Source organism: Acartia tonsa, chromosome 10 (assembly GCF_053477335.1).
Source record: "Acartia tonsa isolate MP-2025a chromosome 10, ASM5347733v1, whole genome shotgun sequence".
Classification (NCBI taxonomy): domain Eukaryota; kingdom Metazoa; phylum Arthropoda; class Copepoda; order Calanoida; family Acartiidae; genus Acartia; species Acartia tonsa.
The window spans coordinates 49,396,983-49,424,351 of record NC_137269.1 but is presented as its reverse complement, the minus strand read 5'-3'; the positions used below and the strand labels follow the sequence as shown (position 1 = coordinate 49,424,351).

General features: G+C 32.0%; 2 protein-coding genes and 1 long non-coding RNA gene across 3 annotated transcripts in view; 2 read left to right on the top strand and 1 right to left on the bottom strand.

The window, feature by feature from the left end:
- Positions 1–737: 737 nt before the first annotated feature.
- LOC145329286 (glucoside xylosyltransferase 2-like) lies at positions 738–14,547 on the bottom strand. The gene is made up of 14 exons (XM_080173347.1): positions 14,511–14,547; positions 12,351–12,435; positions 11,926–11,975; positions 9,974–10,055; positions 9,127–9,210; positions 8,632–8,715; positions 8,060–8,132; positions 7,840–7,876; positions 7,061–7,121; positions 6,678–6,791; positions 5,782–5,856; positions 2,673–2,780; positions 1,698–1,740; positions 738–1,407 (listed from the first exon to the last, which is right to left on the bottom strand). The coding sequence occupies exons 2-14, from the start codon at positions 12,378–12,380 to the stop codon at positions 1,346–1,348; spliced, it is 903 nt and encodes a 300-aa protein (XP_080029473.1). The 5' UTR covers positions 12,381–12,435; positions 14,511–14,547; the 3' UTR covers positions 738–1,345.
- A 4,698-nt stretch (positions 14,548–19,245) lies between these two features.
- LOC145330470 (uncharacterized) lies at positions 19,246–21,653 on the top strand. Its single transcript, XR_013883406.1, has 3 exons — positions 19,246–19,331; positions 19,997–20,037; positions 21,614–21,653. It is a non-coding gene; the product is annotated as an uncharacterized LOC145330470 (long non-coding RNA).
- A 1,958-nt stretch (positions 21,654–23,611) lies between these two features.
- LOC145330855 (uncharacterized) overlaps positions 23,612–27,369 on the top strand; it is a 4,875-nt gene continuing 1,117 nt past the window's right edge. Inside the window, exons 1-4 of the mRNA XM_080175518.1 lie at positions 23,612–23,660; positions 24,706–24,800; positions 25,258–25,356; positions 27,008–27,062. Coding sequence (XP_080031644.1) covers positions 25,292–25,356; positions 27,008–27,062 — 120 coding nt within the window. The 5' untranslated portion in view covers positions 23,612–23,660; positions 24,706–24,800; positions 25,258–25,291. The remainder of the gene's footprint in view (positions 23,661–24,705; positions 24,801–25,257; positions 25,357–27,007; positions 27,063–27,369) is intronic.

The following is a 27,369-nucleotide window of genomic DNA, read 5'->3' as shown; positions in this document are numbered from 1 at the left end:
TATCAGAATATTTTAATCATAGTCTATAATGATTTTGTTTATGAATTTCAAACTCGTATTTAATTTTGATTAATTTTAAGCAAAAAGTAACCCTAGCATTTTTATATATTTTAAAATATAATTTCGAAGTCACGCAACCTCTCATAATGAATATTTACTTTATTAAAAAAGACGATTGTTCCAAATAAGAAAAGATTTATTCTCTTTTACAAGATTTACTTTATCATGTATTTAACATTTTAATATTTGATTATTAATTTTGTTATTTTCTATTGCAGCATGACCGTTTTCATACAATAAATTGTATTAGTAACTATGCTGGTTTTGTCTCTTGTGGGAAGTAGCAGGTTTCGTACGTCTGTACGTAAAGATCTGGTAAACGGCCAGCCAAATGCCGTTGTACCGAAACAGGTAGTAATATTTCATTAGAAGTAGGATCGACTTAATTTTTAAGTTTTAATCTTTGTTTATACAACAACAAAAACATTTTATAAAGAAAACGATTTTAGCAACTTCAATATCCGGTTATCCGGCCGGATGCCGGATATCCGGCCCAACCCTAATATAAATACCACAAGGTCCATGTAAAAATATCGAATAATCACTATATCCTTATGTATAAGTAACAGGATGTTTGTCTGGCTGTGTGTACCGATGGATCTTGCTAAATAATTTTTTCTAAAAAAAATTTAAATTTAGGAAGACTGCCGTAATTTCATTCAGAAAAAGAAAGATGATAAAAATATTATGTTTATTCAAATTCATAATAAAAAAAATATTATTATTTAAATATCACATTTCAGCTTATCACTTTACATTTTGGATACATTTAGTATATAACAAGGATGACAACATCCATAAGTAGCGAAGCTAAACCATTATTAACGAATATTGAGGAAAATCAGGTTTGCCTATAGCGTTGGTGACGGACGGACAGACAAAGTTAATTATAGAGTAGCTTCGCTACTAAAAATTAAACAAATAAAAATATAATTCATATGCATTATTCAAGGATGTCAACATCAATAAACAGCAAAGCACTAACATATCTTAACCTAATCAGTTCTCTTGGATGACTGAAAGACATACACAAAATATTTACATATAATTTTCAAAAAGTAAAATTTTCCTTTTTTAACTTTGATGAGAAACAATTAATTGAAAGGTTAATTTAACTTGTTTTTTCGTACAAATTTACTTTTACCATTTTAATCTAAAAACATAATTCATGAAATCAATAACTATGATTTTTATTTTATTGTAATACTTGTGTAAAATTGTCTGGAATACAATGCTATACATGATCTTTCAGTATGGCTTAGAACCGGTTCTAATCCAGAAGATATTACAGCAGTTTTCCTCCGGGTATGTATTGTCTCAATTGTTTTAACATCATCTCATCAATTCCTACATAAATAAATAATAAAGTAACAGGATGTCTGTCTGTTTGTTTGTATCCTCCGAAGAAAAATCGCCAAAAAATATTTATATAGACTTTTGTTTTTCTCTTCCTACTAGGGTGCCAGAACTTTTTCTTATTTTAGCTACAATTAAAAGTGGGCGGGGGTGACTTCCCCCTTTCCCCAACCACATCACGGTCTTCTAGAGGCCTCTAGGGGCGGATTCGCTAGTATAATATGAAAATAGGCTAGAAAGAAAGCATTATAGAACACACTATTCGTTTTTTATTTCATTACCTTTAACATTTTTGCACTTGCTTGGTAAGTTTTCTTTGTCAACCTAAAATAGTAAATATTACAAAAAAACATAATATATCACTATTTCCAGTATTAAAATTGACAAAGAACAAATTGTGTTAAAATTGTGTAAAAAATTATCGATGTGACGTAATAATATGAGGAAGATGAGAGGAGAAATGGAAAAAAAAAACCCTAAAAACGTCACATGACTCATTTTTGACACAATTTCTAACACAATTTGGGCTTTGTCTTTGAAATCGATTCATATCCGCTGGATTAAAACAAGTTCTGAACCACAATGAAAAGTCATGTATAGCATCATATTACAGACAATTTTCCACTAATAATAATAAAATAAAATTTAAAAATTTTAAGCTTTCTGTAATACGATGCGATAAATAACTATTACTTAATCCAAATAAATTTTATCGTATGACAGATAATCACAAAATTTCACTTGAAAACTTTAAAGTGAATAATATTACCTAGAAAGAAAGTTTTGATTAAAAATTCAGTAAATCAAATTTTTTAATCTATGCAAAAGTTGGTCATGGATCTAAGGGGATAAGACAATGGCCGATAAATCTATGTATATCACCAACGATAATACACAAAATTACCCCTTCTTTGGCGTAAAATTAGTAGTTGAAACGTTTGAACACTCATCTTAATAAACCAACCAATCAAAATTCATTAAAGTCTCCAAAGTTGTTAAGCCAACGAATAAGAAAACGTTATTATAAAACTTTGAGGACTATAGTAAGATAATTTGCCAATAATGTTCTAACTATTCAACCAATAATTTAAAGCTGACCTCCTTCAGTGCAGTTTTCATGTAGTAATATAATTTGCCAGTAATGTTCTAACTTTTGAACCAATAATTTAAATCTGACCTCCTTCAGTGCAGTTTTCATGTGGTAATATAATTTGCCAGTAATGTTCTAACTTTTGAACAAATAATTTAAATCTGACCTCCTTCAGTGCAGTTTTCATATAGTGGTATAATTTGCCAGGTTTATCCACATTCAGATCAAAGTCTTGCAGCACCTCGTAGACCTTCTGGATCTTCCACTCATTGCCCTGCGGGGAATAGTTATTTATCGAACAGCTTTCCGCGGATATAAAAATGTACAATTATAAGATTGAAACTAGTTTTGTTAGCCCCAAGATACCGTAGCCAAAGGCTATCAAAATTGGTTTTAATATTGTGACTGTACATTTTTATATTAGTAGAAAACTGTATATTATTGATACGATACCTAATTTTTTATTATCTTAAACTGTTTTTAACCTATTTTTAAAACGTATATAAAAAATATACTATGACACCAGTAAAATCAGACTGCAGAGCCTAAATTTGAATTAAGTCCCCAATAAACTTTTTGGGGGGGATTTAAATATTAATTTTTACTGTTGCCGTAGTCATTTTGATCAAAGCAAAAGGTCTTTTTTTTTATTTGGGTAAAATTTGTAGCTTTTAGAGTGTTTTGCTTCATAAATATTGTATTCTGGTATAGAGTAAAATTAGGCCTTATGATTTTACTATAAAAATTCACTAAAAAGTTAAATCTTTACAATATACCAATGAATTAACATTAACATGTTTGTGTTCGTTCACCTATTTTAAACACATAAAAATTGGCTGTAAAGGGTTAAATTTGATGTCAACATGACAAGATGTCAACAAATGTTTATGCAATACAACAAAATTATTTTTGACACATATACAAATATGATATTTTTTAAAATATTTTTTAAAATTATGTATCTTTTGCGTGTATAGTTTTCATTCTTTTCATTTTAATTAAATAAAAATTATTTAACTACATTGTAAATAAGTCACTTTGTGAAAACACTCTTTCGGAAATCATAAAAAATTAAAATCAAACAAGAAATCTTATTGGTTTAACTTTAGCAAATGTGTTTTATTGTATTATGTTAAATTTTTTACTGAAATTGATTGTTTTAGAAAAAAAATTATTTCCATCGAACAGAGTAGAGTTTTTTTATTATTGTATTGATATAAACTGAATCATATAAAATTGTTCTGTAAGAAACAATTTAACCCCAAACTAAAAGTTGCTTTTGCTTCCGTCAAAATGATCACAGCAACATATAAAATTAATTTTAAAATCCCCCCAAAAAAGTTTATTGGGGACTTAATTCAAATTTGGGCTCTGCAGTCTGTTTCTACTGGTGTCATAGTATATTTTTGATATATGATTAAAAAATAGGTTAAAAACAGTTTAAGGGGCGTTTCGTCGTATCTTCACAGTAGCTTTTCTCCTATTTCTATCCCTTGCAGGGGGTTCTAAACCTGCGGGGCAATAACATAACCTAACCTAACCGAACCTTTAAAATAACCTATCAATAGCTATTGTGAAAATACGACAAAACGCCCCTGTTGGGGATCTTTTTCTTCTGCTAGCAAATTGCGTTCAGCGACTTGGCTGTGTTAATATTCCCGACGCTAGTGGTTGATTTTCAAAGACCCAATTGAAAGTCGACACAGGGTCCTCAGGGTTGGGACATACAGTTATTCAACCCCTTTCCCCTCAAGCGACTACGCCTCTAGAGGCCTTGTACTTGTGGAGGAGGGGGTTGAATTTCATAAACCATTTTTTAAAAAAAGGTAAAATTTTAAAATTTTCTAGTGGCGATTTTTCTTGAGAGGATATTGGTATCCACCCCAAAAATAGTTATAAACCTAACCAGGACCTATGAAAAGCAACCCTGTAAGGCAGAACCCGATCTGTTCAGCGGGTAGCAAGATCCATTGGTACAGGCAGACAAACAACCCGCTACTTTAATATAAGGCAATTTTTTCTGGTAAGGGTATTCCTCCAACTCACCCCGAGTAAATAGCCTAAAACCACCACTAGAAAAATTAGTATATAAGTTAAAGCGCGACCCAATCAGTTCAGTTGTTTTACACTATTTTATAGTTTATCTACCACTTCGTTTGCAGAGGTTCTCTCTAAACACTGAACAGGGTAGCTTCTCATAGGTCCTGGGAAGGTTTATAACTATTTGGGGGTGGGGTTACAACCACCCTCGCAAGAGAAATCACAAAAAAAATATACGCAGAGACTTGAACGCAACAAAGATAGGTAACGTATTATTTTTAAAAGAAACGTCAAAATTTTCAACTAGATAAGCTAAATTTTACCCTTTAAAGACAAGATAATACTAATAAAATATTGTTTTCATTTACCAATTTTAAAATTTGTGGCAAATATATTAAATGATGTCTTAAGACATCTTTAAGATTTAAAAATATCCTAAAACCACCATTGACTTTATTCAAAAATTAATCAAAGAAATTAGTAAGTTTTTGAGTGTCCGTTACCTATGTGTGTAATATTTTAATTTTACTACTTACATAACCCCCTTTGTACGTGTAAACGCCAACAATCATTATGGTTCTCCTTTTAAGTGAAGCTTTTGTATTTTTGGGGAGGGTACCACCATCCCCACTCATTTTTTTTTACTTTTTCATTTTGAAACTAAACTAAAAATAGGTATTAGTTAAATTCAACCATCCACCCCCTCATGTAGCCGTAGAGGCCTCTAGGGGCGTAACTGCTCATAGACGTCCAAAATAGAAAATCTCTAACAAAAAAAAATTTTGCGCGCTTCGCGCGCATTTTTAATACTAAATTTTTGATAAAATTTAAATTACCCCCCCCAAAAATTTTACCCCAGGGGTAAATTTTGGGGGGGGTAAACAAATTTTACCCCTGCCAACAGTTATCAGGGGGGGTAAATACCCCCCCCCAAGCAAATTTTATCCCCGGGGTAAAAATTTTGGGGGGGGTAAAAAAAATTTGCGGCGCGCTTCGCGCGCCATTTTACCCCCCCCCAAAACCGAATTACCCCCCCCTTAAAAAAATTTTACCCCCCCCAAAATTGAAAGCTTGGACGCCCCTGTAACTGCTATTTAAATTATATTTATGTATTTAAATATATTATTAATTTCTGACAAATTAAATCTCATGAGGGCAAGAAGTAGTTATGAAAAATACTAAATTATGTTTAAAAGAGTGGACAAATCCAAACTATCTTGAACGAATTATCTTACCTTTACAAAAGCTAAAGCATTTCCATGAATGATAGATATCCCTTCCTTTTCTGCCAAAGGACACTTATTTTCACCCTAAAATATATCAGAATCAATTTCCCAACCAGAAATTCGTACTACTATTGCACTACAATCGAGAGCGATTTCGAAGATCAATCGCATACGATTTCTTGCGATATTGCTAGGTAATCGTACAATTCACATCAAACTAATCAAATCTAAAATTAACCAGGGATAAGGGATCAGAATTCTGACAAACAATTCTAAGTGAAAATTCCCCACAACACACTTTCTTCCCCCCCCCCTCTTCATACCCACTTCCCTTTAGTTACACACAAAACAACTTTTATACCAACATCATGCCACACAGATGGAATTAATGTGCAAAATCACAGCCCCTGATAATTAACATCTATATCTTATACCTAACTGTTAAAGGAATCATCATGCAAAGTTCGAAACAATAGGGCAATTCTAACCTGTCAGTCTGTCCATATTGGTTAGCTCTTTTCGTTAATTTAAAAAGGTTACAATTTGCATGATGATTCCTATAACAGTTAGGTACGACTTAGAAAGCAAAGCAACTCTATAATAATTACTAGAAAGTATTTTTTTAATACTAATTCCAATTACAAAACCCCACAATCTAATGAATGAAGCATCTCTACATATAATCATTAATCAAGTCCTAAATATGTAAGTAGTCCTTAAACAGTATCATGTATTTAATCAATTTGTCTGACACTCTACAAGTGTTAATATTTGTTTGTCCTTCCATTTCAGAGCTTCGCTTTTATGGATGTTGTTAACCTTCTTTTGTCAAAAATAATAATTTTTATAAGAAAAATCAAATAAAATGTTTGAAAGATTTAATGAAAATTTCTAAATGAACTTACCCTTCCACAAACAAATCCCCTGTAGTTATAACTACATGGTAGAAGATATAATTGTTCTGGATGAAAACTAAAGTAAATATTCAGAATATCTTGATCTGCTAGCTTAATGTCTTTCTGAAATATAAAAAATATCCTTATATAAAAGTAGCAGGATGTTTGTCTTACTATCTGTTATGTTTTCGTCTTATATCTGTGTGTACCTAAGGATCTAGCTAAACACTGGACTGATGTGGTTCTTCTTTAAAATGTAGCTACGCAATTGTCCAATCGTCTATGTTTATTACAGCTGAGAAAATCACGGATTGGTTAATGGACTTACTGACTAACTGACAGACAATGTGAATTGTAGAGTAGCTTTGCTGCTAAAGAGTAAAAAATTCTACCTTGAATTTATCATAAACAGCTAGATTAGAGTTAGACCATCCTTTCTTCAATTCTCTCATTCTAAAATTCAAATACTTTATTGTAATACTTTAAATTAACGGCAACGCCCCTAGAGGCCTCTAGAGGGTTTCATAAAATGGTTTTTTTTTCAAACTATGTTAAGAACAGCTGTTTACCAATAAATATTTTGTTATAGTTATATAGGTTAGTTATATTTTTTGGCAATTTATCTTCAGAGGGTTATGGTACCAAAATAGAATAAACCTTTTCAGGACATTACCAGCATTTAAACCTGTCTCTTTATATTGTAGAACATGTTTTCTGGAATGCAAACTGACGTACATACCCTAGGCATATAGAGTAGCTGCACCCCCAACATATAAATCTTACTTAGTCATAACTCATTCCCATATAAACGACCCCTTAAATAGTGGATGTAAATATTCATTCCATTGCAAAAAACGCGATCTTTGGTTTGTTTAAATGTCCATTTATTTAGCATTTTTTAAGAAAGTCAAGCGTGGGAAAATTTTTAGAATGTGGGAACCATTTATTTTGATTTAAATGGTACATATGATTTTCATTTAAATTCATTTTTTGGACCCATGAGAAAATTTTTTTAACGTGAGAACCATTTAATTTTCATTGAATTTAATGCATGATGCCAGCATTTACCCTATCGTTTTATATTATAGATCATGTTTTCTGTAATGCATACTGACGTACATACCCTAGATATACATATAGAGTAGCTGCGCCCCTATGATATAAATCTTACTTTGCTAAATCCATGTGCATAATACCAGCATTTAAACCTTAAAAAAAATTAGAATCATAAAATGTCTACATTCATTGAAAAATAAATCAGTAATAAAATTTTACGGCAGATAACTTCAGCTGTTGCTGTACTATGCATGGAAGCTCAAATGCACCATAAAATTCGATTAATGTTAAATGTCGTCTTTGTATTTTTTCATAATATAAAAATTTCATAACACCTGTCTCTCCGTAATAGGGAACTTTGTTCTTCTTAGTTCCGTAATGATTCAAACAAGCTGTCATTCCAGCCAACTAAAATAAAACAGGGATCTAAAGGGATAAGACATTGGCCGATAGATTGATATACATCCCTAATGATGATACACAAAATTACTGCTAACTAAAATATGTAAAATAAAACAGGGATCTAAAGGGATAAGACAATAGCCGATAAATTGATACATCCCAAATGATGATACACAGAAATATCCCTTCTTTAGATTACAATTAATGAACATACCAATTAAAATTCAATAAAAGACTTTGGGGACTAGTGTAATAAAACATTGTTCATCAGCCCATTAGAATATACATAAGTGTTTAAAAATTTGATGTTAAAAAAGTTAAAATCAACATATTTATAGAGTTGCTGCTACCCTTTTTAAATTGTAACGAACTACCACAGGAATCACCATCTAAAGTTTTAAATCGATGGGACAATTCTAGCAGGCCTAAATTAAACAGAAATCTATCCGAACGGACGGACCGACCCTAATTATAGAAAAGCTTTGCTTTACAAAAAAAATTAAACCTGTTTTTCTTTGAATTGAGCAAAAAAGTCCCACAAATGTTCTACTGGTCGCATAAATATTAAGTCTGTATCAATGTAGATAACCTAGAATAATAAATAATAATAAGTTTTATTCGAGAATAATTAATGTTATCTTTTAAAAATATGGGATGGGTGGTGTTTCAGTACTCAATATGCACTTGCTTTTAAACAATTATCATTTTTCATTAACGAGCTTTACTACTTCATACCTAATATTCTTTTTCCTTTTTCTAAACTCCTAAGTTCGATCGTGATGCTTCGAGAAAAAGGATTTAATATATTGGAGTTGACAGTTCAACCCCACCCGAGAGGGGGTCTTTTGTAATTATTGAAAATTAACAGTTTCTGTGTAGTAAAAGTAGTCGCAAATATAGGTATTAAATAATAATAGTGCTGCCTGTCAATGTTAAGGCAAGCATACTTTGATAGAGCCCTTTGAGCCTTTCTGAGATCTTCAAAAAAGAGTTGAATTACCTTATCTAGGAAGGGAAAGATATCTGGAATAAAAAGTCTCTCAGTTGCACATACTCTAAACATTGTCCTCATGTCTTCTCGGTCCTAGATAGATAGATAGATAGATAGATAAATTTTCATGTACTCTTATAAAGTAATTATAACAGCTGGCTCAGATAACAATACCCTACATCCAACCCCATTATCCCATTCCTAATGGATGAACGAACTGATCAATAATGAGGTCCAGATAAGCAAGCTAAATTGACGACAAATTTATCCACGTACATTCTATATCCATTTTAAATGATAAACTTTAAACTGTACCATAAACAATTTTTGTATTTTTTGGATGTTTATACTTGGTAACATGACTTGCAGACCAAAGTACAAAGCACAAATTATATACTGGATGCTTATTGGTATGGGGAATACATATGTAAAAAAAATATTCAGCCGCTTATCTTCAAAGGAAGCAAAGAAAATCACATTTTCCATGTAGTGTTACGGACTGATTAAAGCACTGACTGACTGATTGACGGACGGACGTACGGACGGACAAAGTGAATTATAAAACTTCTCACCTCAGGATATCAAACATTATAAATAGATAGATACATATTTCTCGCATCGTACCATAAACAGCTTTCCACGGATATAAAATGAACAATTATAAGATTAAAACCAGTTTTTTTAGCCCCGGGTTGCCGAAGGCACGAGCTATAAAACATGTTTTAATCTTATGATTACACATTTTAATATTCGTAGAAAACTGGATATGTTAAGATGCTAAATATAGTTTTTTTCGTATGGATGAGAACCGGTTATAATCCACCGGATATTAATCGGTTTCGAATGAACTTCTTACCTCAGGATACCAAACATCATGCCTAGAAAATTTTAGTTTCCTCCTGTATTTGTCAGGCCAATCTGCTGTTGAATTCACAAATCTAAATTAGGATCTAACTTAATGAACCAACCAATCAAAATTTTAGTTTCCTCCTGTATTTGTCCGGCCAATCTAAATTCACAAATCTAAATTACAAGGATGTAGGAGTCTAACTTAATGAACCAACCAATCAAAATCTAAGCTTCCTCCTGTATTTGTCAGGCCAATCTACTGTTGAATTCACAAATCTAAATTATAACTTAATGAACCAATCAATCAAAATTTTAGCTTCCTCCTGCATTTGTCAGGCCAATCCATTGTTGAATTAAAAAATAAAAATTAAAACAAGGATGTAGATATCTAACTTAATGAACCAACAAATCAAAATTTTAGTTTCCTCCTGTATTTGTCAGACCAATCTACTGTCGAGTTCACAAATCTAAATTACAACAAGAATGTAGAAAACTAACTTAATGAACCAACCAATCAAAATTTAGCTTCCTCCTGTATTTGTCAGGCTAATATACTGTTAAATTCACAAATCTAAATTAGGAATCTAACTTAATGAACCAACCAATCAAAATTTAGTTTCCTTTTGTATTTGTCAGTCCATTCTACTGTTGAATTCACAAATCTAAACTACATGTAGGGATCTAACTTAATGAACCAACCAATCAAAGTTTTAGCTTCCTCCTGTATTTGTCAGGCCAATCTACTGTTGAATTCACAAATCTATATTACAACAATGATGTAGAAATCTAACTTAATGAACCAACCAATCAAAATTTTAGTTTTTCTCCTGTATTTGTCAGGCCAATCTACTGTCGAGTTTACAAATCTAAATTACAACAAGAATGTATTGATCTAACTTAATGAACCAACCAATCAAAATTTTAGTTTTTCTCCTGTATTTGTCAGGCCAATCCATTGTTGAATTAACAAATCAAAGTTAAAACAAGGGTGTAAGGAACTAGCTTAATGAACCAACCAAACAAAACTTTAGCTTCCTCCAGTATTTGTCAGGCCAATCTACTGTTGAATTCACAAATCTAAATTAGGATCTAACTTAATGAACCAACCGACCAAAATTTTAGTTTCTTCCTGTATTTGTCTGGCCAATCTACTGTCGAATTCACAAATCTAAATTAGGGATCTAACTTAATGAACCAACCAGTCAAAATTTTAGTTTCCTCCTGTATTTGTCAGGCCAATCTACTGTTGAGTTCACAAACCTAAATTAGGATCTAACTTAATGAACCAACCAATCAAAATTTTAGTTTTCTCCTAAATTTGTCCGGCCAATCTACTGTCGAGTTCACAAATCTAAATTAGGAATCTAACTTAATGAACCAACCAATCAAAATTTTAGTTTCCTCCTGTATTTGTAAGGCCAATCTATTGTCGAAATCACAAATCTAAAGTATAACTTAATGAACCAACCAATCAAACTTTTAGCTTCCTCCTGTATTTGTCCGGCCAAAAATCATAAATCTAAAGGGATAAGACAATGGCCGATAGATTCATGCAAATCCAAATGATGATACACAAAATTACCCTTTATGTAGATTAGAATTAGTTGTTAAAACGTTTGGACACTCAACTTGATGGAGCAACCAATATAGATTTAATAAAAGTCCCCAAAGTTAGCTAACAAAAAAGAAACCGATATTATAAAACTTTGGGGACTAGTGTAATAAACAGTCTAATATCCCCTCCCTCCCTCCCTGACAAGGATGACAACATCCATAAAAGGGAAGCTATGAAAAAAGGAAAAAGGACAAACGAACAATAACTCTTGTAATAATTTGTAAGTCTTAACAAAATTGTACACATATTTGTTGCAAAATTGCGTGAATGCAGGATGCATTAAATGGACATTGTACCTAGATGACTAGGAATCCTTTTTTTTAAATTAGCAAAAATATCATTACCTTTCATAAAGCTCAACATCATCTGCTAAAACGTAGAAATGGAGCCTTTTCTAAAAAAAAACAAATATTAGTAAAAACATTTAAAAAATAATTGAAAATTTAAATAAATTTTTTGCTTTTGTTTTTAGAAGCGAAACTACTGTATAACTCACGTTGTGTGTCCGTCAGTCAGTTCGTGATGCTTTGCTGTATTTTAATTTCCAACGCTATTGGCTAAGATTCAAAGAACCAATTGAAAGTCAGCAAAGGGTCCCCACCCCGTGGGTTGAGTTATTTATTTCTCGTGCCCCCTCTATTATTTTACTGTTATACCTAAATATGGCAATTCCTATTTCAAAATTTTATTTAAAGCATCTAAACGGTTTGAAAATTGAGGCTTTGTAGCGGCCTACGCTCGGCTGCTGAGCCCTGTCGGCAGATTTTACCTTTGACAGTAGAACAGCTGATTTGAGCATAACTTCTGCCTGCTGTAGCTGCCGGTCTATATCACTGGCTATAGCTTCTCCTTGTCTAGATAGATAGATAGATAGATAGATAAATAGTTAGATAGATAGATAGATAGATAGATAGATAGATAGATAGATAGATAGATAGATAGATAGATAGATAGATAGATAGATAGATAGATAGATTTGAGCATAACTTCTGCCTGCTGTAGCTGCCGGTCTATATCACTGGCTATAGCTTCTCCTTGTCTTTATAGATAGATAGATAGATAGATAAATAAATAGATAGATAGATAGATAGATAGATAGATAGATAGATTAATAGATAGATAGATAGATTTGAGCATAACTTCTGCCTGCTGTAGCTGTCGGTCTATATCACTGGCTATAGCTTCTCCTTGTCTAGATATATAGATATATAGATAGATAGATAGATAGATAGATAGATAGATAGATAGATAGATAGATAGATAGTTAGATACATAGATAGATAGATAGATAGATAGATTTGAGCATGACTTCTGCCTGTTGTAGCTGCCGGTCTATATCACTGGCTATAGCTTCTCCTTGTCTAGACAGATAGATAGATAGATAGGTTAGATAGATAGACAGATAGAGAGGCTGTAGCTGGTGGTCTATATCACTGGCTATAGCTTCTCCTTACCTAGATAGATAGATAGATAGGTAGATAGATAGATAGATAGATAGATAGATAGATAGATAGATAGATAGATAGACAGATAGAGAGGCCGTAGCTGGTGGTCTATATCACTGGCTATAGCTTCTCCTTGTCTAGATAGATAGATAGGTAGATAGATAGATAGATAGATAGATAGATAAATAGATAGACAGATAGAGAGGCTGTAGCTGTCGGTCTATATCACTGGCTATAGCTTGTCCTTGTCTAGATAGATAGATAGATAGGTAGATAGATAGATAGATAGATAGATAGATAGATAGATAGACAGATAGAGAGGCTGTAGCTGTCGGTCTATATCACTGGCTATAGCTTCTCCTTGCCTAGATAGATAGATAGATAGGTAGATAGATAGATAGATAGATAGATAGATAGATAGATAGATAGAGAGAGAGAGAGATAGATAGATAGATAGATAGAGAGGCTGTAGCTGTCGGTCTATATCACTGGCTATAGCTTCTCCTTGCCTAGATAGATAGATATAGGGGAAATTATAGAATAACCAAAAGCCAGTTCGACCGCCCTGGATGTTTCATCCTTATACTAAAGTAACAGGATGTTTGTTTGTTTGTTTGTCTTTGTGTACCGAAGGATCTCGCTAACCGCTGAACCTATCGGGTTCTCCTTAACAGGGTAGATTTTATATGTCCCGGGAAGGTTTTTAACTATTTTGGGGGAGGGTACCACCACCCTCCCAAGAGCAATCACAAAAAATCAAAATTTTCTTACGTTCTCGATTTTAGAAAGAGAGTTCAACGGAAACATAAACGTCAAACGCAACATAGACATATCTAATTATTAAAAAAAAAGCATTTAAAGTGCCACTAGAGGCTTCTAGGGGCGTAGCCGCTAGTAGTTAATGAAGGAAAAGTTGACAAGAAGTTTCAGCCTTATATCGTAAATAACAACCAAAGAAAATAACATTTCCACCATAGCGTTACGGACAGACATAGTAGAATTAAGAAGTCGCTTCGATACTTAAAAAACGATCTGATTTTTTTTTGTTTGGGGGGGGGGGAGGGGGATATTTATAAAATCTTTCTTTCAAGTTTTTAATGTTGAGGGGTTTCAAAGTTGAAGGGGGGGGGGGAACACCCCTTTACACCTTGGACATCTATGCTTCCTTGTGCAGTTACTAAACTTTCCTTAAATAGTGGGTGCTTTCCCCCAAAATGTCTGTTGGGCACTGGAAACCCTCAACCCATTATTTTAAAAGTATTAAAATTGAATATAAGATGGAAGGGGGAGGCTGTTGTTTTTCTTCTATGTCTAATGTCCAACCTCGCGTGGGGCCCTTGCGGGCTATCCAATACCCAATATTACCTTTTCATCTATCTATCTATCTATAAACTTATGTTCCCTGTCCTTCGCCACAAAGAATTAAAACCAGATTAATCTATCTATCTATCTACACTGGTACCCAAAGTTTTATAAAAACTTACGTTCCCTGTCCACCGCCACAAAGAATTAAAACTAGATTAATCTATCTATCTATCTACACTGGTACCCAAAGTTTTATAAAAAAAAAAACAAGGATGACAACATCCATAAAAGCGAAGCGAAATGGAAGGACAAACGAACATTAACACTTGTAGATTGTCAGAACTGAATTAGCAGAATATTAATGCATCAGTACAAACAATATTGTTAGTAAATTTGTTGCAAAACTGCATAAATAGATGATACTGTTTAAGGACATACTTACATTTTTGGGACTTTTTTATAGAGATGCTTTGCTTATAACATTGTACCTTGTTGTAATAGGAATCAGTTTTCAAAAAATCTGAAGAATCGGATAATTTTAACATACAAAATTTTTTTTTAAATGGACGTACGGACATTCTGGTATTGATTATAGAGTTGCTACGCTTTCTAAATTGTACCTAACTACTACAGGAATCATCATGCAAAGTTTGGAATCGATAGGACAATTCTAACCTGTTTATATTAACGAAAAGAGCTAACTCTCTGTGACGGACGGACGTACGGACGGACCGACCCTAATTATAGAAAAGCTTCGCTTTTAAAAACTTACGTTCCCTGTCCACCGCCACATAGAATTAAAACCAGATTAAGCTCGGCTGACTTGGAACTTTCTGTCACCTTAAAATTAAAAGACAGCAATTAGGGATCTGAAAGGATAAGACAATGGTGGGCGATAAATTAATGTACATCCCTATTTATGATACACAATATCACCCCTTAAAATTATAGATTAAAATTAGTGGTTGAAACGATATTCCACTTAATAAACAAAACAATTAAAATTAACTAAAAGTCCCCAAAGTTGTTAAGGCAACGAATAAGAAAACGATGTTATAAAACTTTTGGGGAATTAACAAACAGCCCAATGTGAATGTCCCCGCATTATAAATACAGCTAGAAGTCTAAACTTGACAAAAATATGGCAACTTCTTAAATTTTTTTTACAGCATCCAAAAATATTTAGTTTTAGGCTTAGTCGCGGCTGAAAGTGCGACTGCCGAGTCCTATTTCATGGAACTAAAGGATTATGACAATAGCCGATAAAATGATGATAAACGAAATTACCCCTTGTGTAGATTACAATAAGTGCTTAAAATGTTTCGACACTCAACATAATGAATCAATCAAATTTCAATGAAAGCCCCCAAAGTTGTTAAGTCAACGAATAAGAAAACATTATTATAAAACTTTGGGGACTAGTGTATTATACAGCCCATTGACCCCTCCTTGACTCTACATACCTTTGACAAGAGGGAAGAATAATCATGGATCATAAACACAGCTGTACAGGTCAGCACTGCCGTCGCTAGGATCTAAATAGATAGACAAATAGATAGATAGATAGATATGTAGATAGATAGATAGATAGATATGTAGATAGATAGATAGATAGATAGATAGATAGATAGATAGATAGATAGATAGATAGATAGATAGATAGATAGATAGATAGATAGATAGATAGATAGATAGATAGATAGATAGATAGATAGATAGATAGATAGATAGATAGATAGATAGATAGATAGATAGATAGATAGATAGATAGATAGATAGATAGATAGATAGATAGATAGATAGATAGATAGATAGATAGATAGATAGATAGATAGATAGATAGATAGATAGATAGATAGATAGATAGATAGATAGATAGATAGATAGATAGATAGATAGATAGATAGATAAATAGATAGATAGATAGATAGATAGATAGAGAGATAGACAGACAGATAGATAGATAGATAGATAGATAGAACCGTCTAATTTATCAAAAAGTAAAGTAAATAGTTTATGTTACTTTTATATAAGGATACTTTTTATACAAGTCTTAAATGTTGCTTTTTGCTATGAAAGGTATCACTAAAATAGTTATTTATTGCATTGTATTATAAACAGCTTTCCGCGGATATAAAAATGTAAATTATAGGATTAAAAACAGTTTTGTTTGCCCTGAGATACAGAAAACACGGGCTAATAAAACTGGTTTTAATTGTATGATGATACATTTTTATATTCGTATAAAACTGGATGTAATACGATACGATACATGATATTTTAATGTCACTGTGAACCGGTTCTTATCCACCGAATATTAATCGGTTTCTAAGCCATATTGAAAAAAAAATTTACCTGCTTTAATAATTTTGGAAATCTAAACATTCTGAATGATGATTTTAAAGATAAGAAATTTAATATAAATTATTTTAAATCAATATTAACATTATTTTCTGAAACATAACTGTTAGCTCTTTTCGTTAATTTAAACATGTTAGAATTGTCCTATCGATATCGAACTTTGCAACCTTACAACAGTTAGGTACTATCTTGAAAGCGCAGCTTCTCTGTAATCGTTAACAGAAAGTATGTACGTTCATTTAAAACATGCTGATATTTTACTTGTTTGACAAAAAAATTCAGACACTCTACAAGTGTTAATGTTCGTTTGTCCTACCGATTCAGAGCTTCGCCTTTATGGATTTTATTAAAATAAATATAAAATTTCTCTTTATGTAGAAAATTTTTAAAGAACTTGCAACGTGATTTCATACGAATTTTATATATTGATATATTATAAAAAAATTAAAAGCAAAGGTTCTTTATATTTAGTAAGTACGTTTGTTTCAACCTTGTACGATGAAGACTACTATAACAATTAGGCATACAATTTAACTCAATTGGGCTAAAAGCAAAGCCTGAATGTAGAATTTAATATTAACATTTTTCCAGCATAGCTTGTAAACTGATTAATATCCGCTGGATAAGAATCGGTTCTCAGCCATACTGAAAAATCATGTTTAGCATAGTATTACAAACAATTTTTCACAAATATTAGAATAAAAATCATAAAATTTAAACCAGTTTTATTCGCCTCGGGCTTAATAAATGGTTTTAATCTTATAATTTTTTATTTTAATATCTGCGAAAAGCTGTCTATAATACGATGCGCGATAAATAACTATTCTAGTATCACCAAGAAAGAAAACTAAACCATGAAAACTAGAATTTAAAAAGCTACTCAACTTTCCCCAAAAATTTTCAGTGTAAAGATAACACATAGCATTGGATATAATAAACGTGGATATATGAACAGGATAAAATACCTCATCAATTTAATTCAAGAGGGGGAAGGGATGTGGCAAAGAGGTGGATGGGGGGTATCATTATTTTAGCCAGCTGTGAGTATCAATTTATTAGAGTTCATGTAAATCTGGTGCAACATCCAAGTAATAATATATCCATTCTTACAGAAAGTTGAGCGCGAGAGGACACACACACACTACGTGCGTACACGCGCATACACACACACGCAACGCGCTATCTTGGGTCACTCAAAACCATCGACCTGTGATAAAAAAAAATTTACTGTTTTTTCAATACTTAACTATCAAAAATAAAGTTTCAGATTTTAAAAATAGCGTTTTATGTCAATTAAAATATAGTTTATATTGCCACTAAAACAATATTTTTTGAGTATATAATAATATTTTGAAATCTGATTAAAGGGCGGAAAAAATGAGGTCAATTGCGTGAAAATCGTGAGTTGTGTGTGTGTGTTTGTGTGTGAATGTGTGTGTGTGATAAATTGACCAATTTAACCTTCCACTTTTGCTTTTCTTTAGTGTCAACTCCTTTTAGTTTAAGGATAAGATTAATTGGTGGGGGGTTTAAAAAGAGGGTGGGGGTTAAAAGTGGTATTTTGGGTCCAAAAAAAGAGAAGAAAGTTATCATTGTGGATGTTTTTTATTCTTCCGTTGACCTGTTGTATGATCAGTTTAGTTACGACTTCAGAGAGGAAGGGGACAATGGGCTGCTTATTACACTAGTCCCCAAAGTTTTATAATATCGTTTTCTTATTTGTTGGCTAAATAACTTTGGGGAATATAGTAAATTGATATCGCTTGGTTCATTAAGTTGAGTGTTCAAACGTTTCAACCACTAATTTTAATATACATAAGAAGGTTATTTTGTGTGTCATTATTGGGGATGTACAATGTACATCAACTTTTCGGCCATTGTCTTATCCCTTTAGATCCCTGAGTTTATAGAAGTATATGTGATATTAATAATTGTTAGAGAATAGTTATTTATCGCATCGTATTATAGACAGCTTTTTGTGGATATCAAAATAAAAAATAAAGGATTTTTATCTTATTGTTTGCGGAATATTGTCCGTAATACGATGTTATACTTGATTTTTTATGTATGGCTGAGAACCGTTTCTAATCCAGCGGATATTCATCGCTTTCTAAGCCATACTGGAAAACAATTTATGAATATATTATTTGATTTTAAAAATAAACTTTATTATTCAAAATGTCAGTCCGTTAGTAAAAATAAGGTGGAAATTTGATTTTCTATGCTGCTATTAAAGGTAGATGGCTAATTTTATTGTGATTATTCCAGAGAGAGAGAGAGGACAATGGGCTGTTTTTTAAACTAGTTCCCAAAGTTTTAAAATGACGTTTTCTTAAGCTTTGACTTAACAACTTTGGGTACTCTTACTGAATTTTGATTGGTTGGTTTATTAAGTTGAATGTTTAAACGTTCTAATCTCTAATTTTAATCTAAAGAAGGGGTAATTTTGTGTGTCATCATTAAGGGTGTACAACAATTTATATTGCCTTATTATTTTCAGATAAATGAAAATTAAATTTGTTTGAATGAAAAAAATTGAAATAGCACAATGTCTATTCCCCAGACGGCTACAATTCCACCAAACATTGGAATACGCCTGACATCTAGCCGGCTGCGTATACCTTTCGAGAAAAATCAAGGTATGTCTTGTAAAGTAGCTTAAAACCTGCCTGAAAGCAGCCTGACCGATATGGATGTTTTATATTTAATTATGCTCCATGTTGATGGGAATGGTGAAAAGAAGTTTCAGCCTTCTATCTTTTATAGGAGCCGAGAAAATCACGTTTTCTTAAAAACGCTTCAGACAGACGGGTATACGGGACATTTCGAATTACAGAGTAGCTTCGCTTCTCTAATTAATGAGAAGAGCTATTAGCTAGGAATAGAAGGACGGACTGACATATCCTAAAAGTGGAAAAGCTTAGCTTTTAAACAATGCTTTAACAATAAGCTTTGAAATTTAAACTTGCTTTATGCTAGAATAGTACTCGCTGCTCCTAAGCAATACGTATTTTATGATATTATTGTCTTTAGTATGACTAGGTTTATTTAATCTTTTTATTATAAACATCAGAAGTAGATTTTCAATTGTATTATATAAGCAAGAAAATAAGGATGACAACATCCATAACTAGCTAAGCAAGAAACAACTCAAAATTTACTTCAAAACTGCTTTGGATGTTACTCAAATAAAGGTCTAGCTTTAATAGCAGCTGAGTAAATCTCATGTAGGCTTACGGACTGACGGACAAACAGAGTGAACTATTAAAGTGTAGCTTTGCTACTAAAAAGATTATGCTTTTAGAAAATACACAACAAAGGAGCATTTTTCAATGGATAAAATGGGTGAGTTTTAATTCATTTAATTCAGCAATTTTAGAAATTTTATTCATAATATAAAGAAGGTGTATCAACTATTTTTTTTATAGCTAGCCGGTTCTTTTAGTAAGTAGTAGATGTAAAATTTTTCATAGAATTCAGATATGCAATCGGTTTTTTTGTAGACCTCTTATTTTTTAAGTAATTTAAGTTTAAAAAAAAAAAAATTAAGTCGATTTTAAGGTACTAAAATGCAACAAAAAAAAGAAAGAAAATGGTCATTATGAACAAAAATAGTAAGATCTTTAATTTGACACCTTACTTTTTCAATTCTGTCAGGTAATTATTGAAAAAATCGATTTTTTTAAACCCACGAGAATAAAAACTTTGAACTTAATTTTATTATTTCACAAATAAAAAAATATGGGTTCATATATACCATTAGAATCAGAAAAATATTACGAATCCATTGTAAGCAAAATTGAAAAAAAAAGTTTACAATATAGTATATAAACTACAATAAAAGGAATTATATGAAAATATCATATTATGTTGTACAGGCAACGTCTTAATTCTTCAATTGAGTATAAAAATGGGAAGGGGGTAAAGAGGGGGTAAAAAAGGGAAAACAATAGTGTTGTCTGAACAAAAAAAATAATTGGCCATTTCTGTAATTTTTTAATTTTTTAATTTTTTTCAATTTTGCTTACAATGGATTCGTAATATTTTTCTGATTCTAATGGTATATATGAACCCATGTTTTTTATGTCTGTTTGAGAAAATATTTAGGTCTAAAGTTTTTATTATACCGAGGTTAAAAAAATAGATTTTTTCAATAATTACTCAACAGAATTTTAAAAGTAAGGTGTCAAATTAAAGATCTTACTATTTTTGTTCTTACTGACCATTTTCTTCTTTTATTTTGTTGCGTTTTAGTACCTTAAAACCGACTTAATTATTTTTTTAAAAAACTTAAATTACTTAAAAAATAAGAGGTCTACAAAAAAACCGATTGCATATTTGAATTCTATGAAAAATTTTACATCTACTACTTACTAAAAGAACCGGCTAGCTATAAAAAAAAAGTTGATACAACTTCTTTGTAAATTGCCAACAGCTAACTAGACAAAGTGTCTCAAAAATCAGCCATGTGACGTAACTTTTTTATAGGTTTTCTTAATCCTCTCACATCCCTCTTTTTATGACGTCACATGGCTGATTTTTTTGAGACACGTTGTCCAGTTACTTGTATCAGCTTTAATCCATTTAAATCAAAATGTATTTGCTTAAAAATCAACTAATACGAAACAAATACATAGAATTTTTAAGTAGCAAAGTTACTCCTATAATTTAAAATGTCCGTCCGTCTGTCTGTCCATACGGGAGAAACGTGAATATATCTCGGCTGCTATTCAAAATAGACTGCTGAAATTTTTTGTGAACATTCCCTAAACCAATAAGCATACAGTTAATATTTTGGCGTTCTCCTCTTTTCATTTTTTCAATTTTGAAAATTTTAGTACGACCTACTTCCTTTCATTTGCTTTGCTGATTTATTTCTATATTGAAGAGCTTCGCTACTTATGGTTGTTGTTGTTTTCAGAATATTTTCAACAACAAATCATCAATTTTCTTCCTCAGTGAGTATTTGATTTTAGAAAACTGTTAAAGGTGAAGCTTTTCTATAATTAGGGTCGGTCCGTTCGTCCGGGACAGTTAGCTTTCGTTAATTTGATCAGGTTAAATTTCAAACTTTGCATAATGATTCCTATAAAAATTAGATATGATGGACGTAAGCAATATATTCTTATTAACAGAAAGTTCGTCCATTTCAAACATGCTGATTTTAAACTTTTTGAAAACAAATTTTTGTATGCTATAATTATCCTATTTATCTGCTTTTTTGGAATACTAATTCCTTTTACTACAAAAGGTAGTTTTAAGCGAAGCATCTCTATAATCAAGTTCTAAAAAATGTAATCTACAATAGGGGTAATTTTGTGTATCATCATAGGGGATGTAATCAATTTATCGGCCATTGTCTTATCCCTTTAGATCCCTGGTCCCCCATCTCAACGACATTGGATATAATAACCTTATTTTTTTATTTTAGTTGCCATAGTTTACTTGTATATAATGATAAGTGGAGATATCAACAGAATTACCATTAGTTCTAATGTTGAACATTGTCTTATCCATTTAGATCCCTGGTCCCCCATCTCAACGACATTGGATATAATAACAATATTTTAATTTAGTTGCCATAGTTTACTTGTATATGATGATACGTGGAGACACCAACAGAATTACCATTAGTTCTAATGTTGAACATTGTCTTATCCCTTTAGATCCCTGGTCCCCCATCTCAACGACATTGGATATAATAACAATATTTTATTTTAGTTGCCATAGTTTACTTGTATATAATGATAAGTGGAGACACCAACAGAATTACTTTTAGTTCTAATGTGGATCTTAAGAGGCTGTTAAAATTAAAAGGTAATCCCTATAATAAAGTAACAGGATGTGTGTTTGTCTGTGTGTCTGTCTGTCTGTTTGTGTGTACCGAAGGATCTCGTTAACCGCTGAACCGATCGGGTTCTCCTTAACATGGTAGCTTATCATAGGTCCCGGGAAGGTTCATAACTATTTGGGGGAGGGTACCACCAACCTCCCAAGAGAAATCACAAAAAAAAACTATTTTTTTACGTAGGACTTGAACGCAACATAGAAATGTTATGTACTTGTTTTTAAAAAAAAAACATTTAAATTGTCACTAGAGGCCTCTAGGGACGTAGCCGCTTGTCCTTCAACATCAAGTAGTAAGCTTTTTTATTTGTAGCGAAGGATCTCGTTAACCGCCAAACCGATATGGTTCTCCTTTACAGTGAAGCTTCTTTTATGTTCAGAGAAGGTTTTTAACTATTTTGAAGGAGGGTATCCCGAATCCCCCAATAAAAAAATGCTCTACTCCAAAAGAAAATTTTGATCTAACCCATTTCCCTTAAGGGTCCCTAGATTATAAGAAGCTTTTTAAAATTAAAAGGTTATAATTTTTATTCTATTTAAGCATTGCTATTCTATGATTAGGTTTATGCTACGTACATCCAGACGCGTGTAGTGTTTACGTTAAAGTCACTTAGAAAATAATTAGGGACTATGTTACTAATATATTTCTTTAACTAGCGGCTATGCCCCTAGAGTCCTCTATTTGAGTTTGACCAGCTTAATGTTAATTTAAAACTTGTTAATGTTAAATTTTCCTATTGGTTTCAATTTTTAAAACAAGGGTGACAAGATACTTAAAAACGAAGCTCTACTATGAGAGTGTCAGAACTTAATAATAAGAGCATTGATTTATATAAGTCTAAACAAATTTGTTCATAAATTTGGCGTTAATACAGAATAAAGGAAAAAGACATACTTTCGTTTTTAAAGTTTGATTATAGAGATGCCTCGCTTATAATATTGTACCTTTTTGTCTTGGGAATCCTTATTCCAAAAATAAAAAATAATGTTGTCAAAAAAAGGGACTGACGGACGAACAGAAATGGTCAATTACACAGGAGCTTCGCTACTAAAAATATTTTTTTTCAGGAGTCACTCAGGAGAAGCCAGCTAAAAGTTCCAATCCAGTGAAAATTATTGCAGTAAGATATTTTAAAACGAGGGATCGGCAGCCGCGCGTCAGCCGCTTAAAAAATAAAAATAATGAAGAGGGACAAAGTGACTTAAAAATCAGCCATGTGACGTCTTACAAATGAGGAAGATGAGATGAGGAGTGGAAAAGAAAACCCCTAAAAAAGAGATGGATAATCCCCCATTTTTATGACGTCACATGGCTGATTTTTGAGAAACTTTGTTCCTCTCCCTAAAAATCAACTGAAAGTCTATACCTGACCCAAATATGGCAATTCCACTTTTCAAAACAATTTTTAGAGCATTCAAATCAATTTTGAGGCTTAGTCGCGGCTACCGAGCTTTGTTAAAAATAGTTCATTATTCTTAATAATAGTTTAAATATATCATACCTGCCTTCAAAGACGTCCAAGCTTTTTATTTTAGGGTGGTGTATTGAGGGAGGTATTCTAATAATTTTTTTTTTTAATTTTGATGGGTTAAAATGAGGGGTTTTGAAAGGTTTGTGGGGGGGGGTTAAAAGGTCTTTATCCCCCCCCCCCACCCCCCGTCAATGTCTGCCTTCTCTGATTTAAAAAAATGTATTATTACTTGGTTGTTGCACCAGATTTTCATGTACTCTGACAATTTGATGCTCGCAATTGGCTTAAATAACGATCCATCCATCCTCTTTACCCCATCCCCTTCCCTTCCTACTGTATGAACTAACTGGCCAATAAATTAGGTCCATATTAGCAAGCTAAATTGACAACAAATTTTCCCCTGTCAATATATCCACATATATATATTTCTCCAGTATCGCTTCGAAACCGATTAATATCCGTTGGATTAGAACCGGTTTTTAGCCATACTGAAAAATTATGTACAGCTTCGTATTAAAGACAGTTTTATACGAATATAAAAATGTACAATCATGAAATTCATTCCAGTTTTGTAAGACCGGGTCTTCGGAACCTCGGCGCAAACAAAGCTGGTTTAAATCTTATTATATATCATATTACTGTCCGCGGAAAGCTGTTTATAATACGGTTCAATAAATAACTATTTTTTTATTAGAAGACAGAAGCAGATAAAACCATTTTAGAAGAATTAAATCGTCGAAAGAAACACATTAGACAAGTTTGTTCTCAATTCGGAGCTTATAAAAACAAGTAAGATAGTTTTAATAGCAGTGGGGCTTCACTACAAGTCATTAGTAAAGTTTGTCTGTGTGTTTGCCAGTCTTTAGAAAAAAATGCTATTCTGGGTATTTGACAACATCGGTATAATTTCTTTCATGAATAAAGTATAGTCAACAAGCGAAATAAATCTAGAATAATATTTGGGGGGCAGAAAAAAAGGTCGTTAATTCTACTATGTGATGCCCCCCAAAACGTTGGCTGAAAATAACTTATAGGTTTTGTGATTTTTTATATCCTCTTTGGGTACTATTCAGTATTCATATAAGCCAGGGATTACACTGGTATTCAAAGTTTTATATTCACGTTATCTTGTCCATTAGCTCCTCGGGACTAACAAAACTGGTTTAATTCTTATAATTTTTCATTTTAATATCCGCGGAAAGCTGTCTATAATACGATGGGATAAATAACTATTCTTGTGTTATAGAGAAGAATTTACTGCAGAACTGCAATCTTCTAACATGACAGTGAATGGAACCTTCCTAGATTCAGAAGAGGCGCTGGACTTTTGGCAGCAGCTTAAGAAGTAAGTTCCCAAAGTTTTATATATACATTCTCAGCTTAAGAAGTAAGTACCCAAAGTTTTAATATATACATTCTCAGCTTAAGAAGTAAGTTCCCAAAGTTTTATATATAAATTTTTAGCTTAAGAAGTAAGTTCCCAAAGTTTTATATACACATTCTCAGCTTAAGAAGTAAGTTCCCAAAGTTTTATAAAAAACATTCTCAGCTTAAGAAGTAAGTACCCAAAGTTTTAATATACACATTCTCAGCTTAAGAAGTAAGTTCCCAAAGTTTTATATACACATTCTCAGCTTAAGATGTAAGTTCCCAAAGTTTTAATATACACATTCTCAGCTTAAGAAGTAAGTACCCAAAGTTTTAATATACACATTCTCAGCTTAAGAAGTAAGTACCCAAAGTTTTATATATACATTCTCAGCTTAAGAAGAAAGTTCCCAAAGTTTTATAAAACACATTCTCAGCTTAAGAAGAAAGTACCCAAAGTTTTATATATACATTCTCAGCTTAAGAAGTAAGTACCCAAAGTTTTAATATACACATTCTCAGCTCAAGAAGTAAGTTTCCAAAGTTTTAATATATACATTCTCAGCTTAAGAAGTAAGTACCCAAAGTTTTATATACACATTCTCAGCTTAAGAAGTAAGTTCCCAAAGTTTTAATATATACATTCTCAGCTTAAGAAGGAAGTACCCAAAGTTTTATATATACATTCTCAGCTTAAGAAGTAAGTCCCCAAAGTTTTAATATATACATTCTCAGCTTAAGAAGTAAGTACCCAAAGTTTTATATACACATTCTCAGCTTAAGAAGTAAGTTCCCAAAGTTTTAATATATACATTCTCAGCTTAAGAAGTAAGTACCCAAAGTTTTAATATATACATTTTCAGCTTAAGAAGTAAGTTCCCAAAGTTTTATATATACATTCTTAGCTTAAGAAGTAAGTACCCAAAGTTTTATACAAATTATCTCATTTGTTGGCTTCAAACATGACAATAAATAGAACCTATCTGAATTCATTCAGAATTATCCTATTGATTTCAAACTTCGCCTGACCCCCCCTCCCCCATATCGGTTTAGCCGTTTGCTACAGACAAACAAACATCCTGTTACTTTATTATTAACACGGGAAAGATTAACAGATCGTATACACAATATATTTTTAGTAGCGAAGCTACTTTGTAATTTGAAATGTCCCCTTTTTAGCAGGTTTTAAGCTATTTTTGTATTTTTCACATTTTTCTTCATATCTTTCTTTGGTGTTTATGGTCCGATTTCCAAAATTTTTTCAGTTATAGTATCACAATTAATTTTTTTGTTGTTATAAGAAAACAACTATGACAGTCAGACTGCATTTAAGCAGGTTTTAGGCTATTTTTGTATTTTTCGCATTTTTCTCCATAACTTTGGTGTTTATGGTCCGATTTTTAATATTTTTGTAGTTAAAAATATCAAATTAAATTTCCCGTTGTTTTGAGCATCCAGTATGTAATTTACTTTGACCGTCAGTCTGTTAGTCATATAAATATTAAGAAATTAAAAACAAATGTTGAAAATGTTTTCCTAATATACATGTTTTTGACAACTAATCTTTAAATTCTTATAAATATTTTTTGTGCTTCGCTACTTATGGATGTTGTCATCCTTGTTTTCAGATCATCTCAGAAACAGTTTGTACTACAAATAAAAGAAGAATTGCTTTGGTGTAAGGTAGGACTTTGAAACCAAACAAAATCAGCTGAATTAGAACCGGTTTCCTAGCCGGGACCCCTAGAGCCTAATAAAACTGGCTTAAATCTAAAAAAAATTGCATTACAGTGAATTATGTAAAAAAGCAGAAGGATAATTTTTTCAGGAAAGCTTTCGGCAAACAAAACTAGTTTAAATCTTATGATTGTAAATTTTTATAATTGTAGAAAACTCGATATAATACTATGCTGTACATAATAATTTAGTACGGCTGAGAACCGGTTCTAATCCACCGGATATTAATCGGTTTCGAAGCCATACTGGAAAA

What these genes read in the sequence shown, in the direction of transcription:
- LOC145329286 (XM_080173347.1), bottom strand. Translation starts at nt 12,380, where the DNA reads ATGCTCAAATCAGCTGTTCTACTGTCAAAG. An exon ending in ATGATGTTTGGTATCCTGAG is followed by an intron (nt 9,211 to 9,973) that starts GTAAGAAGTTCA and finishes CTATCTATCTAG; the next exon opens with GACCGAGAAGACATGAGGAC. An exon ending in GGGGATTTGTTTGTGGAAGG is followed by an intron (nt 5,857 to 6,677) that starts GTAAGTTCATTT and finishes GATATATTTTAG; the next exon opens with GGTGAAAATAAGTGTCCTTT.